At 47.2% G+C, this 26,563-nt stretch overlaps 1 protein-coding gene across 1 annotated transcript in view; it reads left to right on the top strand.

Moving 5' to 3' along the window:
- The first annotated feature begins 13,982 nt into the window (after nucleotides 1-13,982).
- The window catches only part of CCDC85C (coiled-coil domain containing 85C), a 111,327-nt gene continuing 98,746 nt past the window's right edge, over nucleotides 13,983-26,563 (top strand). Inside the window, 2 exon segments of the mRNA XM_030948650.1 lie at nucleotides 13,983-15,090; nucleotides 15,093-15,120. Of these exon segments, the coding sequence (XP_030804510.1) occupies nucleotides 14,407-15,090; nucleotides 15,093-15,120 (712 nt within the window). The 5' untranslated portion in view covers nucleotides 13,983-14,406.

The following is a 26,563-nucleotide window of genomic DNA, read 5'->3' as shown; positions in this document are numbered from 1 at the left end:
AGAGAAAAGTGATGGGAGTGCATTTGCTGAAGCAAGAGCTTGTATAATGAGACATTTCATAAAAGAAGCTGGACTTTTAAAGTCAGAATGGATTAAGGGCATGAATTCATGTGTCCCATGAGAACTTATTATAAACTCGAAGGACATTCAGAGACCTTCAGCAAGAAGCAGCTCTCACACTTCAGTTTAATTTTAGTACCATTGCAGTTGTAAATAAATTGTTTTTATAGTTGTTTCAGTGTGAATAAGAATCTTATCTGATCACCCAATTATCAGTATGGGGGGGGGGTTGTAAAAAATGAGAAATGTATTACGGATGACTCTGTGCATTTCTGAACACAAAAGAATATATCTACAAAAATGGTATCTTTCTTTTAAGGCTAAAAAAAAGAGAATTTAAATTATACCGAATAAACCACTTTGAAAAAAAGTCAAATAAATGAGTTTTTCCCTATCTGTGGCATTGTTATAACACAATCAGTTGGACACTGATAACTGCTCATCATACTCATGGTTGATTTCCTATTCTCACACAGTAATAATCACATTATGATCATGCTAACTACTGTGTTGCCAAAGCTACAGGAAAATGATAACCTGCCTGAAAGTATCACCTTCAGAAGGAGTGCAAAAGAAAGAAACCCAGACTGGAAACTTTCCCATTAGTCCCCAGTTGCAGGTGAGAGCCTTTTTGGCCAAACCTGGCTGTGGACAGAGCCAGAGCAGTGAGGATGAGGGAGGTGGGATCTCCTGCTGCCAGCACCTGAGGCTGGTCTCTCCTTCAAGATTTCTTTTTCAGAGCCTATTTTGCAAAGCAAGCTTCAGTGTGGCTCTCCCCCTGATGCCTCAGCTAACACAGACACTCTCTTCCCATCCTATTCTATTTCCCTTTTCCCCCTCATTTCCACAGAGACTTCAGCTTTCTTTTGGCCAACCCAGTTACAGGGAAACCACCCTTCTTAGTGGTGATTAAGTATAGGCAGTGATTTAAAAACAAGAGAACAAGAGAACAAGAGTCCTGCATTTAACTTTCACTAAGAATTTAGAAAAAAAAAGGCTGTATAAATGGTCACTCTATTTTAATTCCTCTTTGATTTTTCTGTAGCAGAAATAAGTTGTCTCCCTTATTTATTTTAAAAGTGTTTTTGAGCTGTTCAACATTATTCCTGCTTTGGACATGAGCTACCACTGTTACAGGTGTGTGCAAATTGTGTAAAATAGAATGTTTCAGTTTGAAGGGACCCACAATGACTACTTGGTCCATCTAGGCTGCTCTTTTATGGACTGATGGATATGATGGACTTACATGATGGAACTTTTGCTCAGCTGGGGGGCAGGAGACTTTTATGTCTCACCCATCAGCTGTTCCTGCTGCCAGAGAGGCTCTTTCCTGTGGTTCTTCAGCAAGGTTTGACCTCTGGTATGTGACAGGTGAAAGCCAATGACTGATCTGAGGCCTGGATCTCATTTGGTGATTCTGCTAATGAAGTAGCATGTGGACAGGCAACAGCTTTCATTAGCTGTCCGTTTTTTCAACTGCTGTGTTTTAGGTTCACAGCAAGAGTTAAGGATTGTAGGATGGAGTCTGAGAAGAGGAAATATTAAGCTCACTCAGGCACCAGATTGCCTTCTCATCACAAGTTTTGTACTAAATAATGATAAAATTAGTTACCATAATGATTTTTATTTTAAAAATATATGATATCATTTATCAACTGCAAACTAATTTCACTTTTTCTGTTTTATGAATTTAAGATTCATGTAAGACTGATCATACTGTAAGTGAAAGCAAATCCTATTTTTACTTAGCCAAAAGAGTATTTGCAGTATGTTAATAGTTAATGTCATAGTTGCATTTCTTACTGTTCCAAGCCTTTTGCATTTCAGTTGTCAAATGCAAATATATAAAAGTTGCACTTCTGAGATTTTTTAACTTTTGGTGTTGCATTTGGTTTCTTTATTTTTTTTAATGAAACTATTAGCCTAAGATTTAAAGCAGCTTCATTATGTCATCAAAAAATATCTCCTCAGTTTGCATTCTCTTTGTTTGGCTGCTGTAGATACAGATCTGCCATCTCTTGCCTTGCACGGGTCTCTGAAGGGCAGGGACAATTTCCCTAAGATTTAAGAAGAAGATAAGCACTTTAGCACTCCCACAGTAAAGAGCAGGAGTGTGTGAAATTATTGGAACAACAGGGCTTGGTATCTCTAAAGGCTTAACCCTTCTCTTATCCCAGGGGCAGTGAAGGGAGGGGGCAGTATAACAGAAGACATTTTCCCCCATCAGCACCCCCCACCCTGGCTGGGAGCACATTTCCAACCTCATTCTGGTGAGTGAGTAATTCCTGTCTCATACCCAGGGAGGGATGAGGCCCTGCCAGGGATGAGGCTGATAATTGGTTTCTCTTTGAGGTGCTGAGATGGGCACACCTGTTAATGAGAAAGTTGACCAAGGACACCAGCCCCACTGACACCAACTATTTAGCAGCTGTCGGGCAGTAATGACTCCAGTCACTCCTATCTGGCCTGGTTTGAACCAGTAACCCAGAGACAAAGGGCTCCTATCTCATTACTGCCTCTCCCTGGAGCCAGCCCCTCATTTCCAGCAGCTGTCTATCGCATTAGTGTCAAAATCTTGCATTTAAAGGAAGAAGTTTGTAAAGGTACATCTGTCCAGCGCCTAAAAGCTCCCTCCTGAATCAGAAAGTTCTGTCTCAGGCTGCCAGCTGGCAGGGGGGTACTGCAGGACCCATCCCATATTGGCTCCTACACTCCCACATCCCTTTGCCTCTCAGTGCCCACTGTACTTCCAAACTAGAAGTCTTTATTATATTCTTATTAAGAGCACTATGTGTGGCCTCTTAAAATACCTGGGGGACAAAGGAAGGGGCACCAAATTATAGAAAGGTATAAAATCCATTCAAGTTAGCTGAGCTGCTCCCACTCACCCTAAGAGAAGATTCAGCTCACCCAATGAAAATAAAATGAGTAGGCTTACTAACATACCTGATAAGTACAGGGGCAGCAAAATAATCTTCCTCTAAGGATATACATGAAAATATCAGCAGCCACACACATTTTGGCTTCAATTTGTCAGGAGTCTGACCCAGATAGTATTCAGTAGTGAGCACTACCCGAACTGTATCTACAAGCTCCAAAACAACGTGCTTCTGGGATAGAAATGGCAATAAAATGTTACCTGAAGACACTACAGGCAAAAAACAACTCCTGCATCTTCCCCTTTCCCTTCCCCCTGCTTTCAAACTGGCAGTGCTGAGCTCTGCCTACGGAAATGAACAGCTCCTGCTCTGGTAGGAATGCTGCTCCCAGCAGGGCTGTGCTCCACAGAGGGCAGGGTCCCCTCCCAAGCCCCACGGCACCTTTTCCAGTCTGTCAGGTCAGGTAAGTGAAGAACAAAAGCATTGCTGTGTGCAGGAAGGGGAAGGGATGGCAGCAGTGACCTGTGGCTCCCACAGCCCACCTTGCCCCAGCCCCCAGCAGTGAGGAGAGACCTTTGCTCCAGGTTTAAAGCATGGGAAAGGCTGCTGATGTTGGTGGTGAGGTGTAAGTAGGAAGAGTGTTGGCACGTCTCTCAAATCCTCTGCACATTACTATTACTATTGTTGTTATTATCTTTATTATTATACAGTTTGTACAACAGTCATTTCTGTGGCCCCCAGTTGCAGACCCCAGGCCATGCAGGGTAACAGTGGCTGCAGAAAGGCTTCCTCTCTGATCAGCAGATCTCTAAGGATGCCAGACTTGCATCTAGGAGTTCTTTGCTCTGGATAACCCGTGCAAGAGCAGCAACAGCAATCTTTCAGTATAGCAAACCATGGAAGATGACGATGTGCTCAGTGATCAGGGTAGGAAAGGGAGGTGGAGCTCTTTTACCATCACAGATCTCACAAGTTCTGGGAGTGGTGATGGCAGCAGACAGGCTTGAGGGGCTGAGCAGATCCCAGAGGGACAAAGGGGCTGGCCCATGTACAGGAGGATCAGGAGACTGATCACTGCTCCCTGCTCCCTAGGCACTGAGATGGCTCCTGGGGGACACCTCTATTGCTCCCTGAGGAGTTAGGTCTAACCTAGACACATTGTCTGCCAAAGAAGCTTCCACCTCTCTTTTTCCCTCTCTCTTTTCATTACTTGCACAGGGTTTCTGTGGAAATATGCCTCCCAGCTCAGGCAGCATGAGAACCTCCTTTCTCACAGCCTCTCTCCTTCACTATTCTCTGCAGGTGCCTCAGCTGCAAACAAAACAGAAGTACCATGTATAGCACTAACTACTATTTTTCTTGGCACAGAGAAATTCACTGTGTGGGACTATTCCTAGTCCAGAGATAGACTTATTGAAAGGAGCAGAGCTAAGACAAAGCTCTGGAAACTTTACAGGCACAGCCTTCTGCAGGTGGCAACGTGTGCTGCTCCCTTGTTGCACTGCATCCTTTGCCACCACCCTGCCATACTTTCTACTCCTGAGCCTCCAGAAGGCCAGCCCAGGATCAGAGAGCCACTCCAGAGGGCCCAGCTGGAAGCACCAGGAGGGTTGTTCAGTCCACTGCACATTTTAACAGGCAGGCAACCAGATCAGAGTATCTTCACCAACAGGACTGGTGCTCATGGCTGATGCTGTTGGTGATCTCAGCACTAAGGCTGACCTCAAGGACAGGGGTTGAGCTGCAGGGAGCACATGGGCGTGATAAATTCGCTTTGATTGGCTCTGTTCAGCTGGAACTTTGGTTTCCGGAGTTGTCGATTCTGAGAACTTTCCTGAGCGTTACATTCAGTTCTAATGAAGGCAAAGCAGGGAGTACAACAAATAAACTCAAGTGTGCAAGCAGAACTGATCAATTAAGCCTGGTACATCCTGCATGCTATCAAAATCAATGTACATCATGGCTGAAAAGTAGTATCTGCAAAACAAAGCTCGAGTTGTACCCAAAATGTAAATCCTTGAATTTGTTTGCTCTGGAAATGAAGAGACTAAAAATAAGATTATAACTATGGGGATCTTTGCTGCTCTGGCTGCTCAGCCCTAGAATGGTTCCTGTGTCTGACAGATTATCTCCGTGCTGCTAAAAATGATCAGAGCCCCGAGGCAATTAATTCCTCACTTTCAGAGTTTCACTTCTGCGGCAACAACGATTGCCAGGGACAATGAGGGGGCGGCCGAGAGGGGCGGGAGTGGAGCGGGGCTAAACAACGCAAGGGGCAGAAAATGAGCGGGGATACAAAGGCACAGCGACCTGCTTGCTGCACGGAACAGCCCCAGCCAGAGCAGCGCTGCCGGGGGAAAGCCTTCATCCCACCGGTGACAGTGCAGAGGATGCAATCACAGCCAGGGCCATGCTGGGAAGGGTGCCCCACCTCACCCTGGCAATCTGATCACCTCACATCACCTGGAGTTCCCCGGGCTCCCGTGGGTGGACAGTGGTGTCCTGTATCCTCTCTGCATTCAGATGGCATCCCTGCTGGTGATGGTGACCCTGTCTGGCAGAGGCAGCAGATGTGGGCACAAGAGGCAACAGAGTCACCTGCCTCCAGGACCTGCTGTGGTCACCCAGGCCAGGAAGGGGATTTCAGCCACGCCAAAAGGTGTGTGGACCGATGTCACCTGTTAGCAGGTCCAAAAAGACACTGCCTTCCTGCTTGGTTCACATTTGCAGAGCACATCACGTGGTGCCCAGCTCCACACCACGGAGCTGGCAAGGGGTCAGTGCTCTCAGGGTCATCCCCTGCCTGTCACCATGATATTTTATGAAAAATCCCTTTGCCAGGATTTCTTCTCCTGGGAAGCTGGGAAGCTTCAGCTTCTCCCTGTTTTGCTGCTTTGGAATGTGATTTGGAGAATTGTTTACCCATCATGTGAATTGTTTTTAATTAATGGCCAATCACAGCCAGCTGTGTCAGACTCTGAGTCCATCACGGGTTTTTATTATTCATTCTTGTCTAGCCTTCTGATGTACCCTTGCTTCTATTCTTTAGTATAGTTTTAGTATATAATTTCTTTTAATATAATGTCATAAAATAATAAATCAGCCTTCTGAGAACAAGGAGTCAAATTAAGGAATCAAATTCTCATCTCTCACCTCTTCCTAGGGACCCTCACAACACCACAACACCTGCCCAGCACCCAGCCTGAAATATCAGCCCAAGCAAGGGTCACCAATCCAAACTATGGCCTGAGAAAAACAGAGTAGAAAACAGATTGCAACCTCCAGAGGATTTTTTTAGTTTCACACAGGCAAGGAGAGACAAGCTGTGAGTGCTACTTTTAAATCAGAAGTGGAAGTGTGATTTCCTGGAGGGCTTTCCCTCACTCAATTCAGTGTGATAGTAAGGGTCTTTTGGAAAAACATGACTCTGGCTTCAATCCAAAACATCCTCAGAATTCCCAGATCCCTGATGGACCAGCAGCATAAACACCTGATCTCCAGCCTTTGCTTTGGACTTAATTGTTTTGAAAGGCAGCTGCTATAAGGAACAGAAAGTGATCCTGGAGACCTGTGACAGCAACCTGGGGTCTGCAACATCTCTGCACCAGGATGGGCCCAAGAGAAGGGCACTTTTTGTTGTACCTTTTCTCAATCCAGGCCAAATTTTATTTCATTCCATTTCAAATACCACACAAGGCAAAGGTAAGGGGTAATGTGTCAAATCAAAAGGAAATCCCCATGTTTTGTGTATCACCCCACTTCATGTAACACTGTTGCAGTTCTTGCTTGGAAAGACTGATAATGGATTTTGTGTAAGAAAGAATTTTGTGGAGTATTAATTTTTGTGCAGCATGTACTAAAACTGGATGTTGTCACTTAAGCCACTGTTCCTTTAAGTTGTGCTGCTTGACACTATGAATTATTCAGCTATCTCTATGATATATAGAAGCGGCGTCAGCATTTTAGGGCAGGACTCTCCTCTCTTATCTGCTATAAAATCCCAGTGGCTTCACTGAACTATAAAAGGCAAAATTAGGTCCTCAGCAGCATTGTTGTCTTGCAAGCAGAATATACTCTTTAACACTGAGTGAAGGGTACCAACAGGCCTTGCTTATAGCATAAAACCAGATTTTGTAACTCCCTGGTGCATCAATACATCTAAAAGGTCATTTAGTCATTCAGGAATGAGAAATCAGAGTGTAATGAAGATGGGGGATAGTGTAACATTGCCTATTTTCTCTATTGCAGAGTTACTCAGGTTGCATTGACCTCATGCTGCTAATACCAATGGGCTCGTCTGCTGAATAGTGAGGTGTCTGTGCTGTAGGCAGCAGGGCTGAGCCTGAGCACAGAGCTGTGCTGGGAAAAGGAGGGTGGATGTGGAGTGGAGGAGCCCAGAATAGCCCAGGGGCTGCTCCATCCCCTACAGACTGTTCAGGGCAAACTTGTCAAGCTCAGAGGCCGATTGGGCTACAAACACTTGCCATGAAACTGAACAGTCCCTGGGAACAGTGCTGATAATTTTTCTATCCTTGCATTGATTTTTTTTCTCCTGTTTTTAACCAATGTTGTCAAAGACAATTCCGTTGAAACAGTTATAAATTCATTGTCAAGCATGGAAGAACATTCACTCTGCCTCCCCAAAACTGAGGGGTTGTTTGAGCTGTAAGAGAAACAAGGATAGAGGAGACAAGAGAAAAAAAATATGCATGTGATGTGAATATACTCTTGGCAAAGCCAGGGTTTAAATTACCAGTGGCTTAAATGACAGAGATCTAAATTCCTGGAGTTTCCTGTGCCCTGTCAGTGTGTGGATGCTACACACTCAGGAAAGATGCAACTATAGACCAGAAAGTGCTTTTGTCTGGCAAAATAAGCTCCTGCAAGTTCCTCAGCCTTCAAGAACCAAGTTCTGTCCCCATATATGCAGAGATCCCCCCCATGCTGTGTGCTCTGGGTGTAACTCAGGGCAGAATTTGTCCTCAGCGATGCACCCTGAAGTCAGGGTAACTGAGGGCTGCAGTTTTGTGCTGCCAAGGCTGATGTAAATTCTTACCTTCCATTTCTCCCATCTCTTTGTTGCAACATTTGTTGTAGGTATTTACAAAAGAGGTGTTTTAAAAAGGCAAAGATATATCAAGCATTTCTGGCCTTCTTCCCATGTTGGATAGAATGGTAAATATTTTTGGAAGGGATGTAAACCTTAATGCTGCTGGGAAGAAGCCAAGAGGTACCACATGGCAGAGAGGAGGAAACTCACCCTATGGGCAGGTTTTTCACAGTATTCTCATCAGCATCTGGTATTTGCCACTGGCAGAGACAAAACAGGGGCCAGCACTTGGATCCAGTCTGCCTGTCTTTCTGTTCCTGCTACTGATTGATTTCTTACCTATTCAGAATAAGTTCTGTCAAATTATTTTCCTGACACACACTTGGATCCAAAATCTCAGTGTCTCTCCTCTTTGTGTGGATGATAGTGGAGGATGTGACAGCTCCCCAGCACATGGCTTCAGCTCACAGGCATTTGGCAATCCTGATGATTCAAATCTTGTAAATGGAGTTGGGAGATTTTTCTTAATACTTCAAAAATTACTCTGATATTGTATGTATTGTGTGTAGCCTTCTGACTTTGCACAACAAAGTTGGATGCCCACCATGCAGTAAATTAGCAGTGAAACTTCTGCTCTAGTTGTTTTGTATGTGTTTTGGACATGTCAATCACGTGCAGCTCCCAGGTAGGAGCAGCATTGACTACTCCTTCTTAGGATTTAGCTTCCAGTCCTTTCCCAATGTACAGATTAGGGATGAGGGAAAATGCCTCCATATTTAGAGTTATAAACTTCCATGAAAATGAAGTGGTAGTAAACACTGTGGGTGAGGGGATTTTTATGGGCTTTCTCTATTTGGCTCAAACATACCATGTATGCCCACTCTGCAGCTGCCACTGCAAGAGATCTGACTTGGTATTGCTCCACCAGCCCTGTAAGGGTGCCTGCACAGAGCAGATCTGGACCCAACATGGGAATGTGCACCTCTTGGGTGACTGCAGGACACTTTGAAATGGACTGGAAAACAGCATTTGAGGCACATCTGGAGAACACACACCTTCCATGCTTTCCTTCAAGGCACAGCTCTTCATCTCCACTGGTCTTCAGTTTGGATGCTACTCTTTGTGCAATGTTTAAAGGCTACTGTCTATGCCTTCTGGAGGACCTGTTTTTCTGGCAAGGCAAAGAGTTTGCTGGTCATAACCATAATCCTTCTTGGAATATCCTGAAGTCCTTTAAACAAGTTAGTGCATTGGAGAATTTTACTAGCAGTTTCAGGGCACAAAATAAGAAGGCTTTGTGGACACAAGATGAAAACCTCCAGTAAAACATACTATTTTCATAAGGAGAGAGAATGAACTGGATGGCCCAGTTTTATTGCCAGAAGCCAGCATTTAGAAGTGCTGCATAATCTTCCAAGAAACTGCGTTTTCCTCATTGCTCAGCCAGATGGGCAAATGGAGGCACAAAGGCTTCTCACAGGATGGTTCAGCCGATCTGGGAAAAAGCAGGAAGAATGACACAAGAGAGTTCTTCAGGTCGTTGCTACTTGGAAAAGTGCTCTGGCTGAAAATACTGCTTAATCAGGCTGGAAGGGAGGTTCCTATCTTGATAGCAGAGTTTGGAGCATTGCTCAGTTTTTGTTATCACACAGCTTTGTCTCACAAAGAGAGCTCCCATTGTTGCAATCTGTGTGCTGGATTTCAAAACATTAATCAAGGATTAGGCCTTGGTGCTGATTTATGGGAAAACACCAGTGCCACAGAGGGTATATCCCATGTAAATGATTAATGGAGTATGTGTTCTTTGAGATGGGTCCTCGGTGCATATAAACTGGATCACAGTCCGGATGCACAGGCAGCAGTGTGTATTTCTTAGGATGCTTCAGAAAACCAAGGTCCAGGAGAGTCTCACTGGGATTAATCCTGCCCCTCTGCCCACTCCCACACCCCAGAGTGGGCTTTGGAAGAGCCACCCTCTCCGGGGAAGGGAGGGAAGCGGCAGCACAGCTCTGAGCGGTGTCTTCTGTAATACTGATGTATCCCTGTAGAGGGAATGCTTTGGTAAGACTTCAGGGAGGCTGTGTATCGCTGTGTTCTATCAGGGACCAAATTCATTTCTTGCATTACCTGCTGAGTTCAGGAGTTAACATCAAGAGCATTTTTACCCAGTAGGTTGCTGGTAGTTGTTTTGTTGGGATTTTTCCCTACAATTCTTATTTTGCTACAATTCGCTTTAAAATTTCATCCCTGACTGAACAGGGTGGAAATGCCCATCTGATTCAATGCAAGGGATAGGCTTTGATGCTGTCTTACATGAGCATCAAAAGCTTAAGATAACATGCATATTAAAAGTGTTTTTCACTGGCAGCTTGCAGAAGGCCCCATGGCCAGATGTAACAAGAGGGAATCCATAGCGTGTTGTTTATCAGCTCCTTCTACACTTCATCTAAAATGCACAAGGAAATCACAATGCCTTCTGAACAACACTGGGAAATAGGGTTTTTTCACTAAAACTAAAACTATGAACCCATTAAAAATACCCCAACATTATGTGTTATTTGTGTTGATTAAAGTATGCTTTGCAACACTGGGTTTGTTATTGACCATAAAACTGCGCACTGACCCAGTCTGTTCCCTCCAAGCTATCAAAGTATCAAAAAACTTATCTACACCCAGCCCTTGGTTCCACTGTGCCCATGGATCACCTGGGCCACGGACATTTTCTGATACCTCTCCTGTAGCACTGCTGCCTTGCCTTTCCAAAATGAGGGGATTTTCCTCTACTGCACTGCAAGGCCCACCTTGAAGGGAAGATGAGGGAGCAGTACAGGTGATGATGCACAGCGTCCTCTTTATTCAGGTCACAGCCACTCAGACCATTTGCCATCTGGACACCTGACAGCTTCAATGCCATCTCCTGAGCACACAGGCCTCTGGATGCCCAAGCACAGCAAGTCACCATCCCTCAGCAGCCACCTGGGCACCAGAATGACAGCAAACCCTTGTGGGTGGCATCAGGGTGGATCTGTGGTGTTAACATTTCCAAAAGCACAGACATACCCTCTGAAAGCAAGTCTTAATCATCACAGGGACTTCCTCTGTGGATATGAATAATCTCCTCACTTCCTCTGAGGAACCCCCCTGTCTGCTGAGCTCTGTTTCTGCAGAAACATCAATAACACTCAAACTTTGAAAGGTTTCACCCAGGAAAGACAGCTTTTCTTGGGAAAGGGATGGAGCAAACATCTCTTTAATAAGCAATAAACTGCCCAGGCCAGGCACTGCCACAGCACAGCTTCACCTGTGTCTATGACACAGCTGCCAGAGGCTTCTCCCTCTTTTTGACTTCGGTCAATGATGAACAATAGGTCTGCAACATCCCCCTGCTCTGCTCCTCCTTCCCCCGGCCACTGGCCAGGGACCTGCTAGTCAGATCAGCACATGGGAGGGTCTGGGAGAAGCTCTTTCCTCTTCCTGTGGGGAAGGATATGATTAAAACCTTGTAAATAAAAGGCTTGGCTCAAAAAAATGCCTGGGTGCCTTCTGGACACAATGAGCTGTGGCTCGGGGTGGTGAGAAGCAGAGGTGGGACATGGCATGATGCCGTGCCATGCTGGCCATGGCCTGTCTGCCCAGACCCCAGGAGCAGTGACCTCTCAGCACAGACACCTGATGTTTCCATGTCCTAAGGGCTAACTGAGGTGGCAACCTCAGGAAAGCCAGCCACAACCAGAACTGCACCTTCTGGAGAACTGTCACCAAGGTGGAGCCCAGGTGAGAGCACAGCTCTGGTCCTGGGTGGTGCCTGTTTCACCTGCTCGGAGCCATCCCCCTTGAAAGGGGCAAACAGGCCTCACCACTGGCTGTACAATGTGATTCGCTCCTCTCTAGGGAACTACCCTGGTGTGGGTTTGTGCTAGAGGAGAACTGTCCTCTTCACATCTTCAGTGTGCTGTACTGGGTGCTACCAAGAATCCACCTGCAAATCCCACACGAAGTGAACCAGTGTCCGTGCTCTGCCCTAAGCTCCTCTAACCCTTTTGATAATAATGGGATGAAAAGCTCCCTTAGGAGGACAGGGACAACAGAGCTCATGGAGGGGATGGGCTCCTCCAGAAGCAGGGAGGGTCTGCTGTTTTGCTTTAGTAGGGAGTAGGCAGCTGTCCAGTTTGCCAAGGGTATATCTGGGCTCAGAAACCCAGCAGCACAGACTTGTGCAGAAAAACAGGAAGAAACTGCAGCTTTACTGAGACTGATAACATCAAAAGGCAGAAGTTGCAATCCTCCATCCCTCTGTGTTCCGATGTTCCCTCCATGCACAGGCCATATGCTCTGCATCCCACGCTCTGGCATCGGATTTGATGTCTCTTTATAGCTAGAGGGTGTCTTGACCAGCTTTCCAGTGTGGTCAGAAACCTGATGTTGCACTGGATTAACCCTGGAGTCAAACCATTTACTCAGGTTCCTAAGGAACACAAAGCTGGCAATTCCCTGGGGCTTTTTAAGGATACCCATGCTGTGTCCTGGTGTACCTCTCGTTTTAACAGTGTGAGACTGGCCAAAAGGCAGCAGCCCACAGAGAGATATCACAGCCCAAGGAAAAGTGCATTAGACTTAAACTCAGGGGATGTGATGCAAAGATATAGGAAATCTGCCCACATGCTGCCTAGGAAATTCACTTTATGAACTTTCCATGCCCTTTACTTGGCTCTGTCCGATGTGTGCAGAAACTGAGGCTGGAACCGCAGCCTCCTGACAGTAAGGACCAGAACCTGTGACGGTTTTACCGAAGAATAAGCGTTGTCTGCGACTTCAGGGCCGTTTCCTCCCGCACCGCTGAGGCATAAAGGAATCTGCCGTTCCCAGGAGCAGAGGCGGCAGGGATGCTGGAGCCAGCTCTTTCAACCTGCCGAGGCAGGAGGGACCCGCGGACAAAGGCGGCCACCCCAGAGGGAGCAGGGCAGAGAGCCGCGGGTGACAAAGCCCTTGGCGGGGGCGGCAGCGGCGGAGATGCTCCGGGAGATGCCGCTCCGCTCGCATCCCAAGGCGGCCGCCCGTGGCTCGGGTCCCTCCCCGCGCCAGGGCAGAGCGGGACCGGGGCCATTTCGGCGCCGCTTCCCCGGGCCGCCCGGCAGGCGCGTTTTCCTGCCTGTCCAACCCCACCCTTTCCCGGGATGGTGCTCTCTCCGGTACCTTTTCTTTAAGAAAAACCGAGGAAACCCATCGGGAAAAAAAAAAAAAAAAGAAAAGAAAAAAAAAAAAAAGAAAAAGAGGCAAAAAGCGGGGTGGAAGCCCCGGGGGGGGGCAGCGGTGAGGCAGCACGGCCACGGCAGGCAGGGCACGGCAGGGCACGGCGGGGCGGGCGGAGGGCGGGCGGAGGGAGGGAGGGAGCGAGGGAGCGGCCCCGTGCCTTTGTACCTGCCGTTCGAAGGCGCCAGGCGGGCCCGCATTGGCTGCGGCGGCCGCGGCTCCGTAACCCGAGCCGGGGCGGGCGCGGCGCACCGGGCCCGGCCAGCGCCCAGCCCGGCAGCCAAGGGGCGGCTCGGCACGGCACGGCACGGCACGGCGCGGCGCGGCACGGCACGGCACGGCACGGCACGGCTCGGCTGCGCTCCGCCGCCAACAGCCGCTTCTCCCTGCGCGCCGCTGGGCTCGCTGGGGCAGGGGCCGCGCCGCCCTGCCCGGCAGGAGGTGGGACCAAACCGCGGCGCTGCCGCCCTCCTCCCTCCTCCCTCCCTCTCCCTCCCTCGCTGCCCTCCCTCTCCCTCGCCCTCCCTCGCTCGCTCCCTCGCTCGCTCCCTCCCTCCCGAGGGCTGAGCCATTCCGGGAAGGCGCCGGCTCCCCCACCGCTCCTCGGCAGCGCCGCACCGGCATCGGCCGCCACCGCGCCGGGCTCGGCCCCACGTCGCGCCGAGGCTGCGGAGGCTCAGCGGCGGAGCGCGGCGGGCAGCGGTGCGCGGTGCCCCGGCGGGCGGCGGCGGGCGGGCGGGAGCACAAGTGGACGGAGCGCCCGGGAGCGGGGGGCGGCCGCCGCGTAGTTGTTTTGCCCGGGGTAAGTTGGCCGATCCCTGCGGAGGCTTCGCTTGGAGAGTGCAGCGCTTGGCTCCCGGCTCCGTGTCGCCCCCAGCCTCCGGGGCAGTGGGGGCGCCTTTTTTTATTTCATTCCTCCCCTCCTCCCCCTTTGGTTTGTGTTTTCTTTTTATTATTATTATTGTTATTATTATGGGGTCTCTGGGGGAGCAGAATTTCCATTCCGGCGTTGCTCTTCTTCCTTGTCCAACGCTCAACGGAGAACTATAATATTTATTCCCCGAGATGCTGCAGTGATTTTTAGTTATAGGAAATCAGGCGAACAAAATCATCCGAATAACCCGAACCATTTGTTATCCTGTGAGAGCAAACGCAGCCTAGGCACAGATGATGGCAAAAAATTCCATGGAAGGGTCTAAAGAAGACCTGAGCAAAATTACGGAAGAGGAGATGCTGAGATGGAGCAAGGAGGAGCTGGTGAAAAGACTGAGGAAAGTGGAGAATGAAAAGATGAACTTAATGGTGGAACACGGCAACTTGATGAAAGACGTGAACCGGCGGCTGCAGCTCCACCTGCACGAGATCCGCGGGCTGAAGGAGGTGAACCAGAAGTTGCAGGACGACAACCAGGAGCTGCGGGAGCTCTGCTGCTTCTTGGACGACGACCGGCAAAAAGGCAAGAAGCTGTCAAGGGAATGGCAGCGCTTCGGGAGGCACACGGCCAGCGTGATGTGGAAGGAGGTGGGCATGTACCAGCAGAAGCTGAAGGACCTGGAGGCGAGGCAGGAGACCCTCCTGCGGGAGAACGTGGAGCTGAAGGAGATGGTGCTGATGCTGGACGAGGAGCGGAGCGGGGCCGGCTCTCGGAGCTCCATCGACAGCCAGGCCAGCCTGACCAACCTGAACGGCGGCTCGGCCACCAGGGACGTGGGGGACGGGAGCAGCACCTCCAGCACGGGCAGCGCGGGCAGCCCCGACCACCATCACCACCACCTTCACCACCACAAGGCCGGCGACAGCAAGGCCGGGGCCATGCGGAGGTCTATGGATGACCTGTCCGCGCTTCACTTCTCCACCGGAGCATCCCGAACGGCCTCAATGGTGAGCGAGCCCTGCCCTCCCTGCCCTGCCCCGCTGGCCCCGCGCCGCCACCCCCGGCATGCCCGGTCCCCCGTGGCCGTGGGTGAGCGACTCCGGGGAGGGGGGTCCTGGCCATTCCCAACCCTGTCCGTCCTTGTGGCCTCTTTGGCAGAGCAGCCCCGGGAGCCGGGAAGGCGCACCTGTGTGCGGGGTGTGTGTTATCAGTGCGTTCACTGTGTTATCGATGTCCTGGGCTGAGGGTTGGAGCCTCTTTTATCTCCAGCAGGGTTGGTGTTTGGTTTTGTTTGTTTGTTTTGGGTTTCTATTTTGACAAAAATCAGCCTGAGTTTTCAGGGTTAAATAAACACTGATTGTGTTCCCACTCTTCCACCTCTTTCTCTTCCCCTTTAAATATTTTGGTTTATGTTTGGCTTGTTTGTGTGCTAGTTTGATAAGACTGATAAAGATGGGATGAGATTTTGGAGGCATCTGATGAAAGTTCAGGTTTGTCCCACAGAGCATCACCTGTTAGCTCCACAGGCTCTCAGGGCAGGCTGGCTGTGGAGTGCTCAGCAGTTTTGGGGAGGGGCAACTCGGTTTTCCCGTGTCCACTTCAGAAAGAGGAGTTTTGTTTGTAGAGAAGAGATTGCTCTCGAAGGGACGCTGTACTCACGATTTTGTTCGGGCTAGTCATTGAAGTTAGAAACAAGCTCCACAACGAAATCGTGCCAAGCCTCCTCTGGCAGCTCATATCCAAGCAAAGTTTCTCCTGTTGTCTAATAGTGATCAGGCATTAACATAACATTGAAATATCTTTAAAATGGATATTTAAAAAAATCTTTTAAAACCAGCAAGGCCAAATACGTGACTTTTAGAATGTGTGGTCAACAGGATTCAGTAGGAATCAAACCAGGCAGCAATCTAAAAACTTCTTACATATAAGACTACTTTTAATGTTCTTAATCCTCTTTTCCTACCAGAGAGGGCTATTTTCTTTGTGGGGTGTCCTTTTCCCACCTCAGAGCACACAGAGGGGGATGGAGCCCCAGAGGTTGGCTCCGATTGATGTCAGCAGTGGATGTGCTTACCAGATAACCATGCTTTCAGCTCCCAGAGCTTTTGGTGCTCTTTTTTATTTCTGGTGATTTCTGGCAAGTCTTTATGTCCCAGGAGACCTGAGGGCATGGAGGACTGATCAACTCGTTTCACAAGTGTTCATTTATGAACGTGCTGTTTGCAGTCCTGTTGCCTCAGTGTGTGTCAGCTCACAGCTGGAGATGTTCTGGCCACCTTGCCCAGTAGTCAGGGATTGCTGGTTTCAAGGGTGATCCAGTCACCAGATGCATGCATGCATATGCTGCAGCAAACATCTTTAAATGTTTGGCGTGGAATTTTTTAATCTCTCTCTCATAGAGATGTGTAAATCAGAAGTATCTGCTTTTAAATCTGCAGATAGCTTCTGCTCTTGACGTGACTTGACTTTATTTTCATAAAGCATTGCTCTCCACAGAGGCTTGAAGAGCACATGACAGGTACTGGGTGTGCTGTTGCTGTTATGGAACAGAAGGGTTTCACAGCTCTGGTTTGTGAGCCTTAGACCGTGTCCCTTTTAGGTGTTGGTAGCTGAACGGGACAAAGCCAGTTGAATTCATCTGTTAACTCAGGGCTCTTGAGTACACGAAACATAACCAATGCCTTAGAGCTGTCCCTTCAGTCCGGGGTGATGGCACAGTGGGACGCTTCACCTGGGACTCAAAGTCGCCGCTGTCAGCACAGAGGGAAACCTCTGCTTTCAGAGCTCGGTCCTCATTGTGCTGTGTGTGTGCCCAGCAGCATCTTTAGGAGGGGGCTGAGAGCCGAGTCTCATGTCCTACCGTAGGGTAAGGGTAGGAGAGGGAGGGTGACCATGTGCACACAGTGCTGCCGTGCGTGCCTCTGCACACCCATTCCCATTTCCCCTGTGGGAAGCATGGGTATGGGCTCGAGCATTTCACTAAAACCTTTAGGTTTTGGTGACTTCTTGTTGTGGGGTGCCTGTGGAAGGTGCTCTCTGTGGGAAGAATTGAAGCTCTTTCCTGTGAACCAGCGCGGCTTCATTTCTGAGGGTGCAACGGAGATGATCGGCACTTTTAAAGCTAATAATCCTTGTAAAGATGTAGACAAGCCTGATCTCTCCACTTAGGTAGTGAAGCTGTAAAATGACTTGAATAGTTGTCATTCTCAGATAGCATCGGTATTCAGCAAGGCCATTTCCCTGGCTGTGCCTTTGGAAATGCCTCTCAATACATATGCAAATGCAGGGCTTATCAGGCCCCTTTTTTTGACTGACAGCAAGAAGTCTGGGAGAGGTGTTTGCCTGGGACAAGCAACAATTCTGTCAAGCCTGTGACGGTGTAGAGGAGCAGGGCAGGAGCAGGTGAACATGAAAAACCACTCCAGTGAGTCAGGTGGGCGGTGGAGCTGTCACGGAGCAGCCCCGCAGTGAGCAGCGAGCCGTGTCTGCTGCTCCTGTCCCTGCTCCTGTCCCTGCTCCTGTCCCTGCTCCTGTCCCTGCTCCTGTCCCTGCCTTCCTGGGTGCAGCCGAGAGCTCAGCCTTTTTGTGCTGTCCTCTTGGTCACTCTTATTTTCCTCAGGAATAAAACAGAAGGAAGGCAGAGGAAAGAGAGTGCATGGCCTTTCATTTTGTTTGGTTGTAAGCTTGCTGTTGTCTCATGTCTTTAAAGCACTGGAGAACTAAGCAGAGGGTGAACCAGGGAGTGCCCGGCCAGCTCAGCTGATACTGAAATGAGCAGCTCTGCGTGCTTTCTTAAAGAGAGGAGGTGGCAGAAAGGGATACAGTGCAGAATTTAGCATCTGTAGTAAGAACTCAGCAGAAGCTTTGGACAACTGGTGGGAGCAAGGTTGCTACTTCTGAGCTGCTTGCTGGAGTATTTTTGCTTATGGAAAAGCTGGAAAGTCCTGAAATTAGGAGCTGAAAATGCAGAACTCTACTGCCCCTGCTATCGGTATCCATTGAGCTTCACTTGTTAAGTGCTTTTCTAAAGGAGTCAGGAGTATTGTGGCTGTTAAAACACTTGCAGGAAGGTTGATTTTTAGTAGAATCTTAGTGAGCAAAGGTGGGTTAAATGTTTCGCATTTTCTGTTCAGCGATCCTTGGAAGTGAGTTGTTGAACCAGGGCTTGATTTATTGGCCCCAATGACCCACCCCAGTGTGAGGTGATGAACTCTAGATTTGTAAGGTGAATTCAGAATAAATGGTGTAACTGTAAAAAACACCCCCAACCCAACTGGTGGTCCACCTTTGCTTCAATTTTCTGAAATCTATTTACTTCTGCAAGTTGTCTTTCAGAAGCTGATAATTAATTATTCGCTCATGGAAGATAAGATAATAATTATAACATAGTGTGAGAATGGGGAATATTAGAAGACATGTAATCCTGCTTGTTGGGAAAGTGAGAGGTTTGGTTAATATCTCTGTGCACAGGGACCTGAGCTGTGGGACAGGGGCACCCCAAACTGTGTGATGGAAACTGGCCAGGTGCCTCTGTAAGGATATGTCACAGTTCTAAACCTACCCAGATCTAGGGCAGAAATTGAGGCACAGTCACTCTGTGTGCTTGTGGGTGCTTTGGCTTTCCTTTTTATGCATGGTGTGGATCTCTGTGTGCACACACAATCTTTCTGCCCATCCAGCTTTAGACAGCTCTGTTGAAGCAGCTGCTTGGAATTAGGTTTGAAAAAGAGAATTAAAAAAAGTCAGGCACATTTTGTGGTATTGGTGTTAACATGACCTGGGGGAAGAAAAACCCCTCAGGTTTATTCCCACAGGATATACTCCTGGACTGTATGTGGGAACATTGGGAGGATGACTCAGAGTTCCCTGAGGCCAGGGCAAGGGCTTCCACCGGTTTTAGCCTTATCTAGATCTCACTGGGACAACTGTTCATCCATCTTCCAGCCTGGAGGCATACAGACTCAACTAGCAATGTGCCAGGGACAAAATCCTGTGCATGCAGGCAAAGCATTCAGGCTTTAGCTTTATTGCACACCCATCAAGTGAAGTTGTCATTAGAACTTCACCTTCCACTGGAACTGCTTGCTCTAGGTTCCCAAAATGGACTGGGTGGTTTCCAGTGTCTCTGACTTTATGCCAGTTGGGTGAAGTGTTAATTTTGATGTTTTGTTTTTGTAAATTATTGAAAACATCAACAATTAAAAAGTGGTCGGGGGGCCCAGAAAAAAGCTCTGGGTACAGCAGAGAGCCTGTAGTAGCAGAGATATTAATCTATGGCCTCTTGTTGCTGTCTTCTCCAGTGAAAGAAGAATGCTCTCTCTGGGTGAGGGGGTGGGAAGATCTCGAGTTGTATTGATTCCCACTTGTAGATGTCCACATATTTACCTAGAGGGTACAATATATTGCAGTTAAAATGGTGGCAGAGAGAAATGGCTGCTCTCTGTGGGTTGGTATTGATTGGTAATGCAGCTGCCCTTCTTCGCACACCCCTAAGGCCAAAAGACTTTGTTTTATTAGTGTATTAATAATCAATATACTTATTATTTATGATGGCATATTAATGAGGCCTTTGAGACGAGAATATGCAGGGGCAGAAGCGAAAGATGAGATTCATCCCACTTAATTTATCTCCAGTATAGGGTTTAACATCTGCATTCCCTTGGACATCCTTTATTGGCCACATAGAGAGAGGCACTTTGGTGTGATGATTTATGTGAACTGTGTCTGCATCAAAGAGAGCAGAATTGTGTGCTGGTTGTGCTCTTTCCCTCTGCTGATGCCTGGTCAGTTCATTCATATGCAGCCATCTAAAGCCAGATGAGATCAGCCCTGTTCCAGGTCTTGTGGTGACCATTGTCCACTTTTGCAGGGCTCCTGTCCTAGCTCTGGTGAAAGAGAGAAATTGCCTTTCTCAGCAGCATTCAGATGTCACCCCCTTACAGTCCCTCACTGTGTGGGCAGGCCAGGTCAGAGAGAGTCCTGTTCTCTGTGCTGGAGACCTCTCAGAGCTCAGTGCCTCCTGCCAAGCTTAAGCACAGATTTGGTTACTTGACCAATTATTTTCTTTCTTATATCAAGAGCACTTTTCATCCTATGAAAATGGCTTCAATGTTGTTTTTTTTATACTGCTGTTTTTAACACATTGGTATTTTTGGTGCTGTAAGCTGTTATAGACTCCTTGTGATTAAGACAGGAAATCAGCTCTGGGGTGGTACACTAGATAGGGGTAAGACCTCTGGAGAAACACCTGTTTCCATCTCTGCTGTAAGTTCAGTGTGTTCTGCTGTTTGGTTATCAGTGCTGAAGACTCAGATATGAAGGGTACAGCTTGAGTTTTTGTGGCCACTAGTCACTGGCCACTCATTCAAAGGGCTTCCACAGACTGCTTCATTTGAGGCATCTTTGCCATTGTCCACTCCTGCCTTTTGCTGGGGCCCTGCCTGTGTGCCAGGCTGCTTGGCTCCCAAACCTCAGGCTAGCTGGTGTCCCTGAAAACAAGGCTCAGGATGCTTAAATTAAAATTGGGCCATATCTGGAAATATATTCTCCATGGTAATGTGTTCTAATTTTGTTTTCCTCTTGCGTATTATATAGAGATATCTTATTCTCAGCTGTCCTGTTGAAGGAAAAAACCTTGTATTGATTAAAAGACAATTTTCTATGGGCCTTTGATGGAATTATCCACTTACTCTCATTGAAAGCAGTCAGAATAAGGGAAGTAGCCTGTGCTGGTTACATGTAAATGATTTGGCCCTCTGGAGACATTTCATCAAATAAAGCTGAGGATCGAATTAAATGGTGATCTAATGAAGTGGCAGGCACAGGAACCCAAAATGCAGCCCTGGCAGGTGTTAGACCTGATGTGTGTGTGGAGAGGAGAGCCATGAATACCAACACTGACAGAGCATTGCATCTGAAAACTGAAGGGTTAATACGTTGTGGGGACAAGGGTGCCTGCATCCATGCAACCTTGGGGACGCTGGGGGCCTGCCCTGGGAGGCATTGGGCTTTTTATCTGCCCCACAGCATGGCTGTGGCCTTGCTTGCATCTCTCACAGACATTTCCAGGGTCTGCTGACGTTGTCCCTCCCGACTGCCCTTGCAGCATCCTTCTGTGCTGGGGCTGCCCTTTGGAGATGCTGTGGGAACAGAGAAATGGACAACAGCTGATGGTAGGTGAGATGGGGTGAGGTGCTTAAACTGGCAAAAACATCTGGTATACATCAGGTGTGGAGTGAGGCTAATGAGAAGCATCTAAGCCCATTTAAAATTCAGCTAAAATGCTTGAATCCAGAGGGCTGATGTTCTTTCCACACTCACACACACGCCTTAATGCATCCCACTGCAAAACACACAGCACTGCTCGCCTGGAACAGGGAAGGTTTGGAGGCTGCACATCCAGTTTTCCTGCGAATTAGCTGCAACTGGCTGGGTTTGCTTCTGCATTCTGTATTTTTAACCTGACTTTTTGTCTGCCAGCCAGAATTCATCCTGCCCTGTCGCCAAATGTCATCATCCCCTTGTGGTTAACTTGCTGCAATTCATGAAACACTTGGCTGCCATAAATAGTTATGTGCAGAGGTTCCTGTGCGCGCGGGGCGGGCAGAGCGGCGCTGCGAGGCACTCGCACACGAACATGTCCACCAAGAGAAAGTTGACCCACTTCTGCAAATAGATAACTCCTGGCAGAAAAAGTAACACTGTCTCAGAGAATCTATCTTCCCCTTGCCTACTGAATTGTGAAGCAAAAAGCAAGCCAGCTCCATCTCCTGAATTAGCAGTGATGTGAGCACAGTACTCCCCATTGAAACCGGGCTGTGTAAATCGGCCCTTGATCTGAGGAGGGCTTAAAATGGCCACAATTTGGTCGTGATTTTTTTTTTCCAGTATAGTGAAAGCTTTTGTTAGTGAACAAGGTGCATGGGGTTCAGGACTCAGCTGCTCTTAGGCATTAGGAAACATTTATCACCATGGCAATTGAAGGCTGCTGGGCAGGTTATTTTGAACACTTTTCTAGTGACTCATGTCTGGGTCAAGACCATTTATGCCAGGTTACTTTAGCCCCTGTACATACAGGTGTATATAGTCTTCCTTCCCTTAAATTGTTTCTTGCCTTGCTATTTTGCTTCTCTCAGGGAACTCATTGCTTGTTCTGCCTTATGCCTCCAAGATGGTGGTGCCAAGCGTTCACCTTGCTCAGAGCCTCTTCTCTAAAGGGTCTTTGTGACCTAAAGTCCTTGTGAAGTAGATTACAGGTTAGTTTTGACTGGCTTTGAGACTTCACGGATCTTGCCGTGAGATTGAAGCAACCCTAAATCTGATGTGAGTTATCTCATTGTCTGCTGGGGCTCTCCTAGGGCCTGTAGGACGGGATGTCTCCTGTTTGCCCAGGGTGGCAGGGCTGTCTGCTGCAGAGGGGGCACCGTGGGTGAGTGTCGGGCTTGTGGCAGCAGGGCTGTGGCCAGCTGCACGCTGCAGTGGCAGGGTGACACGCTAGCTGTCTGCTGTGGTTGTGTCAACGCCGGCTCGCTGGCAGAATTAGTTCAATCAAAGCTGAAGTGCTCTGAAAAGCCCTTCAGACTTTGCTCCATCCCTGAGCTCTGTGCAGTGACACTCAGGACTGCATGCATGCTGCCTTTCCCCCCATTTCAGCCCAAACTCCTCTGCTGCTGGGGTTTCATTCGTGTGCAGGAAGGTCGGCTGCACTGGAATGTCTGTGAGAGGTGAGAGATGGAGTGTGCAGAGCAAATAGATGGAGTAGGGCCCAGGCTGGGAAGCAGAAGGAGATACTTAGCTGCTCTTTCAAACCATCTCCAGGACAGTAAGATCAAACCATCTCTAGGGGTGACTCTATGCCTGGGGGTTTGATGGCTGTGCCTGACCTGTCCTGCATTCCCAGGGGAGTGAGAACCCCCTGGCTGCCTCTCCGTCCTTGTGCTGGAGACGATCCATGAAGAGGAAAGGAGCAGGCAAAAGGACTACTCAAAGCAGAGCAGCAAAACCAAACCATTGTTTTAGAAAAGAAAAGAGAGCATTTCCAGTCCCCAAAGTGTAATATTTCTATGGAAATAGCAGGAAGAGGCTTGCTTTCAGTTTCTGATCTAGTGGGACTGACTAGATTTTGTTTGTTCTTCCCCACATCTTCCATCATCTCTGGATCATCTGAAGACAGGTTGCTGTGCATCACAAATGCAAGATTCCTGGTTTCTGACTTTTGATTAAGTGCTAAGCAGTCTCTGGAGGACTGGCATCTATCTTTCATCTGCAGTTTTTTACTTGCTAAGGTACATTTCTCTCACTCTATGACACTTATTGATGATGCCTTGTCCTTTAAATGCCGCTTCTGTGACACTCTGCTCCTGGCTGTGACTTCTTATGAGGCCATGGACTGTTCAGTGCTGTGGTACATCTCAGTGGCCAGTGAAGTTACTGTGGGACACTGCTGGACTTGAATGAAATTGAGACTGGGACTCTTTACATTTGCTTTTGGTATTTTTTTCAAAGGAAATCCAGAGTGTCTTTAATCTCCAACAAGGGAAGTAATCTATCCTGTTTAAGCAATGTTCTGCTTGATTTTTGTGTTGCCAGAGGACTACTGCTGGTTATATACATTCAGAAATTTATCATTTTCATGTTGATGTTTTCAGTGTTTCCCCTTCCCATTTTTCTGTTTAATAGGATCTAATAGAATAGGTTCCAGGACAATCTGCGTTAAAGTCTATTTTATGGAGTAGAGTAACCACATAGATGCTAACAGAGTATCAGTAATTAAAAATAAATAATTTTGGTTGATGCTGAATCTTTTCCAGCTCATAACAAAGGTGTTAAGAAAGTCTTATTTTAATGTACAATCTTAAAGGGCTATTATGATGCACAGTATTCTTTTGTCTTCTTGGTTTCCTTTTCTTATCTCCCTTACTGGGATTTGCGGTCTCATATTTATCTATTTCCCAGCAGCTGAATATAACTTTGATCTATGCTTTGGATCTACGGAGTTTTTAATCCCTTTCCAGTGAGTTAAAAGCTTGTTTGCTGTTGAATGTGATACATAGTTACAGGTTATATGATCTTCACCAGCAGTTCATGCATTGCACAGGGATGGCACATTGTGAAAAACTGATAAAATGTTCCCTTGTTCATTTTCCTGATTGCAGCTGAAACCCAGCATGGGAGTGAGTCAATCATTCACTCCTGGTCAAACTGCTGATACAACTGTCCTTTGCTGTTACAAATACCTCTGCACTTGCTTGCTTTATTTCAGTTATTCATTCATTTCTCTTAGAGGCTTATTTTTGAGGCTATAAACCAGCTGAGTATTTCAGTCAGTGCAGCAGCCTTTCCATCTTTCAGTTCTGCCAACATTTAAAGGGTTTTCCTTTTCCATCCTTTTAACACCTTTTAAAAATAGGAATCAATTTTTAAAGCCTATGTGTTTGTTCCTCTTTGATGTCTTGAAGCATGATAATATATGCCTTGTTTGTGGAGATCTTCTCTTGTGGAGTGGCTGCAGTTTCCACCTCAGGAGCAATAATGGTTTCTGCAGCTCTGTCCTCCAGGCCATGTGGGTGGAGCTGCACCTGTGTGACTGTGTTCAACCATCTTCTGAAAGTTCTTTTCCAGTTTTGGTGCAGGTCTTTGCTTCCTGGATTCTGAGCAATTAAGCTGAAAGTCCCTCCCATGCTTGTCTCCTGACCTCTTGTAACAAAATGCAGCCCTCTTTTTATGACATCGGTTAAGACTCTATTCTTTGAGATGTAAGCTTTAAAATAACAAAAGGATGGATGGTTCTGCAAGTTGGAGCACTGAGCTGGGACTCAGATTTGGAGTGCTGTCTCATTGTTACGTGGCTTTCTGGTGTAGTCTTTTAGCTAACTTATATGATTTGTGGCTCTCCTTTTATACAACCAGGATAATCTATTTCCTTTGTTTTCCCCAAGTTTATTGTGGTGCTCAACAGAATTAGACCCTTACCTCAAATGGGGCCTCTGACCATTGCTATGACACCAGTGATAACAAACAGGTTTTGAGTTATATTGACCTAGCAAGGAAGAAGACATCTTTAGAGTAACTCCACACATTTCTAATTCCCAGTTTTGGAGTTGCTTCAAATCCTGTTTCAGTTTTACTGGGATAAAAGCGCTTTACATGTTGGGTTGCTTCCCTCTGTATTGCATATACTTCTTGGAACCACAGGATGATGAAGTGTTGTCAGTCTCTCGTCACTATAAAAAACCAGAAACTTGTCAAATAATAATTCAAATGAGAAGACGAGAAAAATTAGATAAAAATCAGGGTTTGCCTCTCCGCAAACACAGACAAGTGCAGAAAGATGCTGCTGCTGTCACAGCAACAGGTTACCTTGATACCTTTCAGAGAGTGGACACAGCATTTGTTGTTATTTCAGCTCATCCCATCTAGGTTGCCCAGTTGAATATTATGCTATATATGTGTATTTAAAATGTTTATGTGTCAGCCTAGTGCAGTTTTGACTGAGGTGAAGAATCACAGCTGTGAAGTAGAAGGGTCCTGCTTGCCACATTGCTCCCCATGTCACTGCAGAGCAATGCAGTGCAGAGTAATTGCTGAAGGCACTCTTCCTCTTTCCAGTTAAATTCTTACCTGATCCCTTGATTGCTTTATTTCTGATGCTGGTAATTTGGTAACTCCTAATGAGTCCTGACTGAAAAGTCATCAAAGTCATTCTTGGGTGTGAACTCAGAGTTTCTTAACCACATGGGCTTTTATTTCCATTTGCGTGGTGGAATTGGGAGGGAGGATCTGTTTGTCAGCGTATCACTGACGCCTTAGGAGGGTGACAAGACCACAGTAACTCTTCCTAGGCAATTATGTATGAAAGGTTGTCAGCATGAGTAGTATGGGAAGTTAAAAGCCTTAATTTTCATTTGGAATTGAAGCTCTAATGACTTTCCACTCCCACAGCTCATAAAGACCATGCTTCAGCTTCTAGTTGACCAAGAAAAAAAGGGGAGGGGACATCTTTTATTTCAGACTTCTTTGTGCAAATTTTTAATGAAAAAACAGATTTATGAGTCACTGTTCTTTGTATAAAAGATGATTACTGGGGTATGAACCTCAGAAAAGTGACATTTTATGACTTTGCCACTAGCCACACAATTTTACTTTCTCTCTCTTCAATTAGTTAAGTTAAACAACATCTCAGTTTGAAAGGACCAATTTTATTCCTGTTTGTTGTTTGCCTTATACACTAATTATTTTCTCTATGTAAAGCTAAACAGCAGAGAGGAGAAGAGAAAGGATTATCCCAAATGAATGCTCTCTAATTTTCAAAATGATGGGTGTAGATCCCATGGGGTTAAGTGAAGTATATACAGTCACATCCCTCACTTGCAGCTTAGTAAGGAAGAGAAACTAGATCACACAAATCCTTTTGTTAACCCTAGGAAAATAATTGACTTCCTCTGGAAATCT

This window comes from Camarhynchus parvulus, chromosome 5 (genome assembly GCF_901933205.1).
Source record: "Camarhynchus parvulus chromosome 5, STF_HiC, whole genome shotgun sequence".
In the NCBI taxonomy this organism is placed as follows: domain Eukaryota; kingdom Metazoa; phylum Chordata; class Aves; order Passeriformes; family Thraupidae; genus Camarhynchus; species Camarhynchus parvulus.
This window is presented reverse-complemented; position numbering and strand designations above follow the sequence as displayed.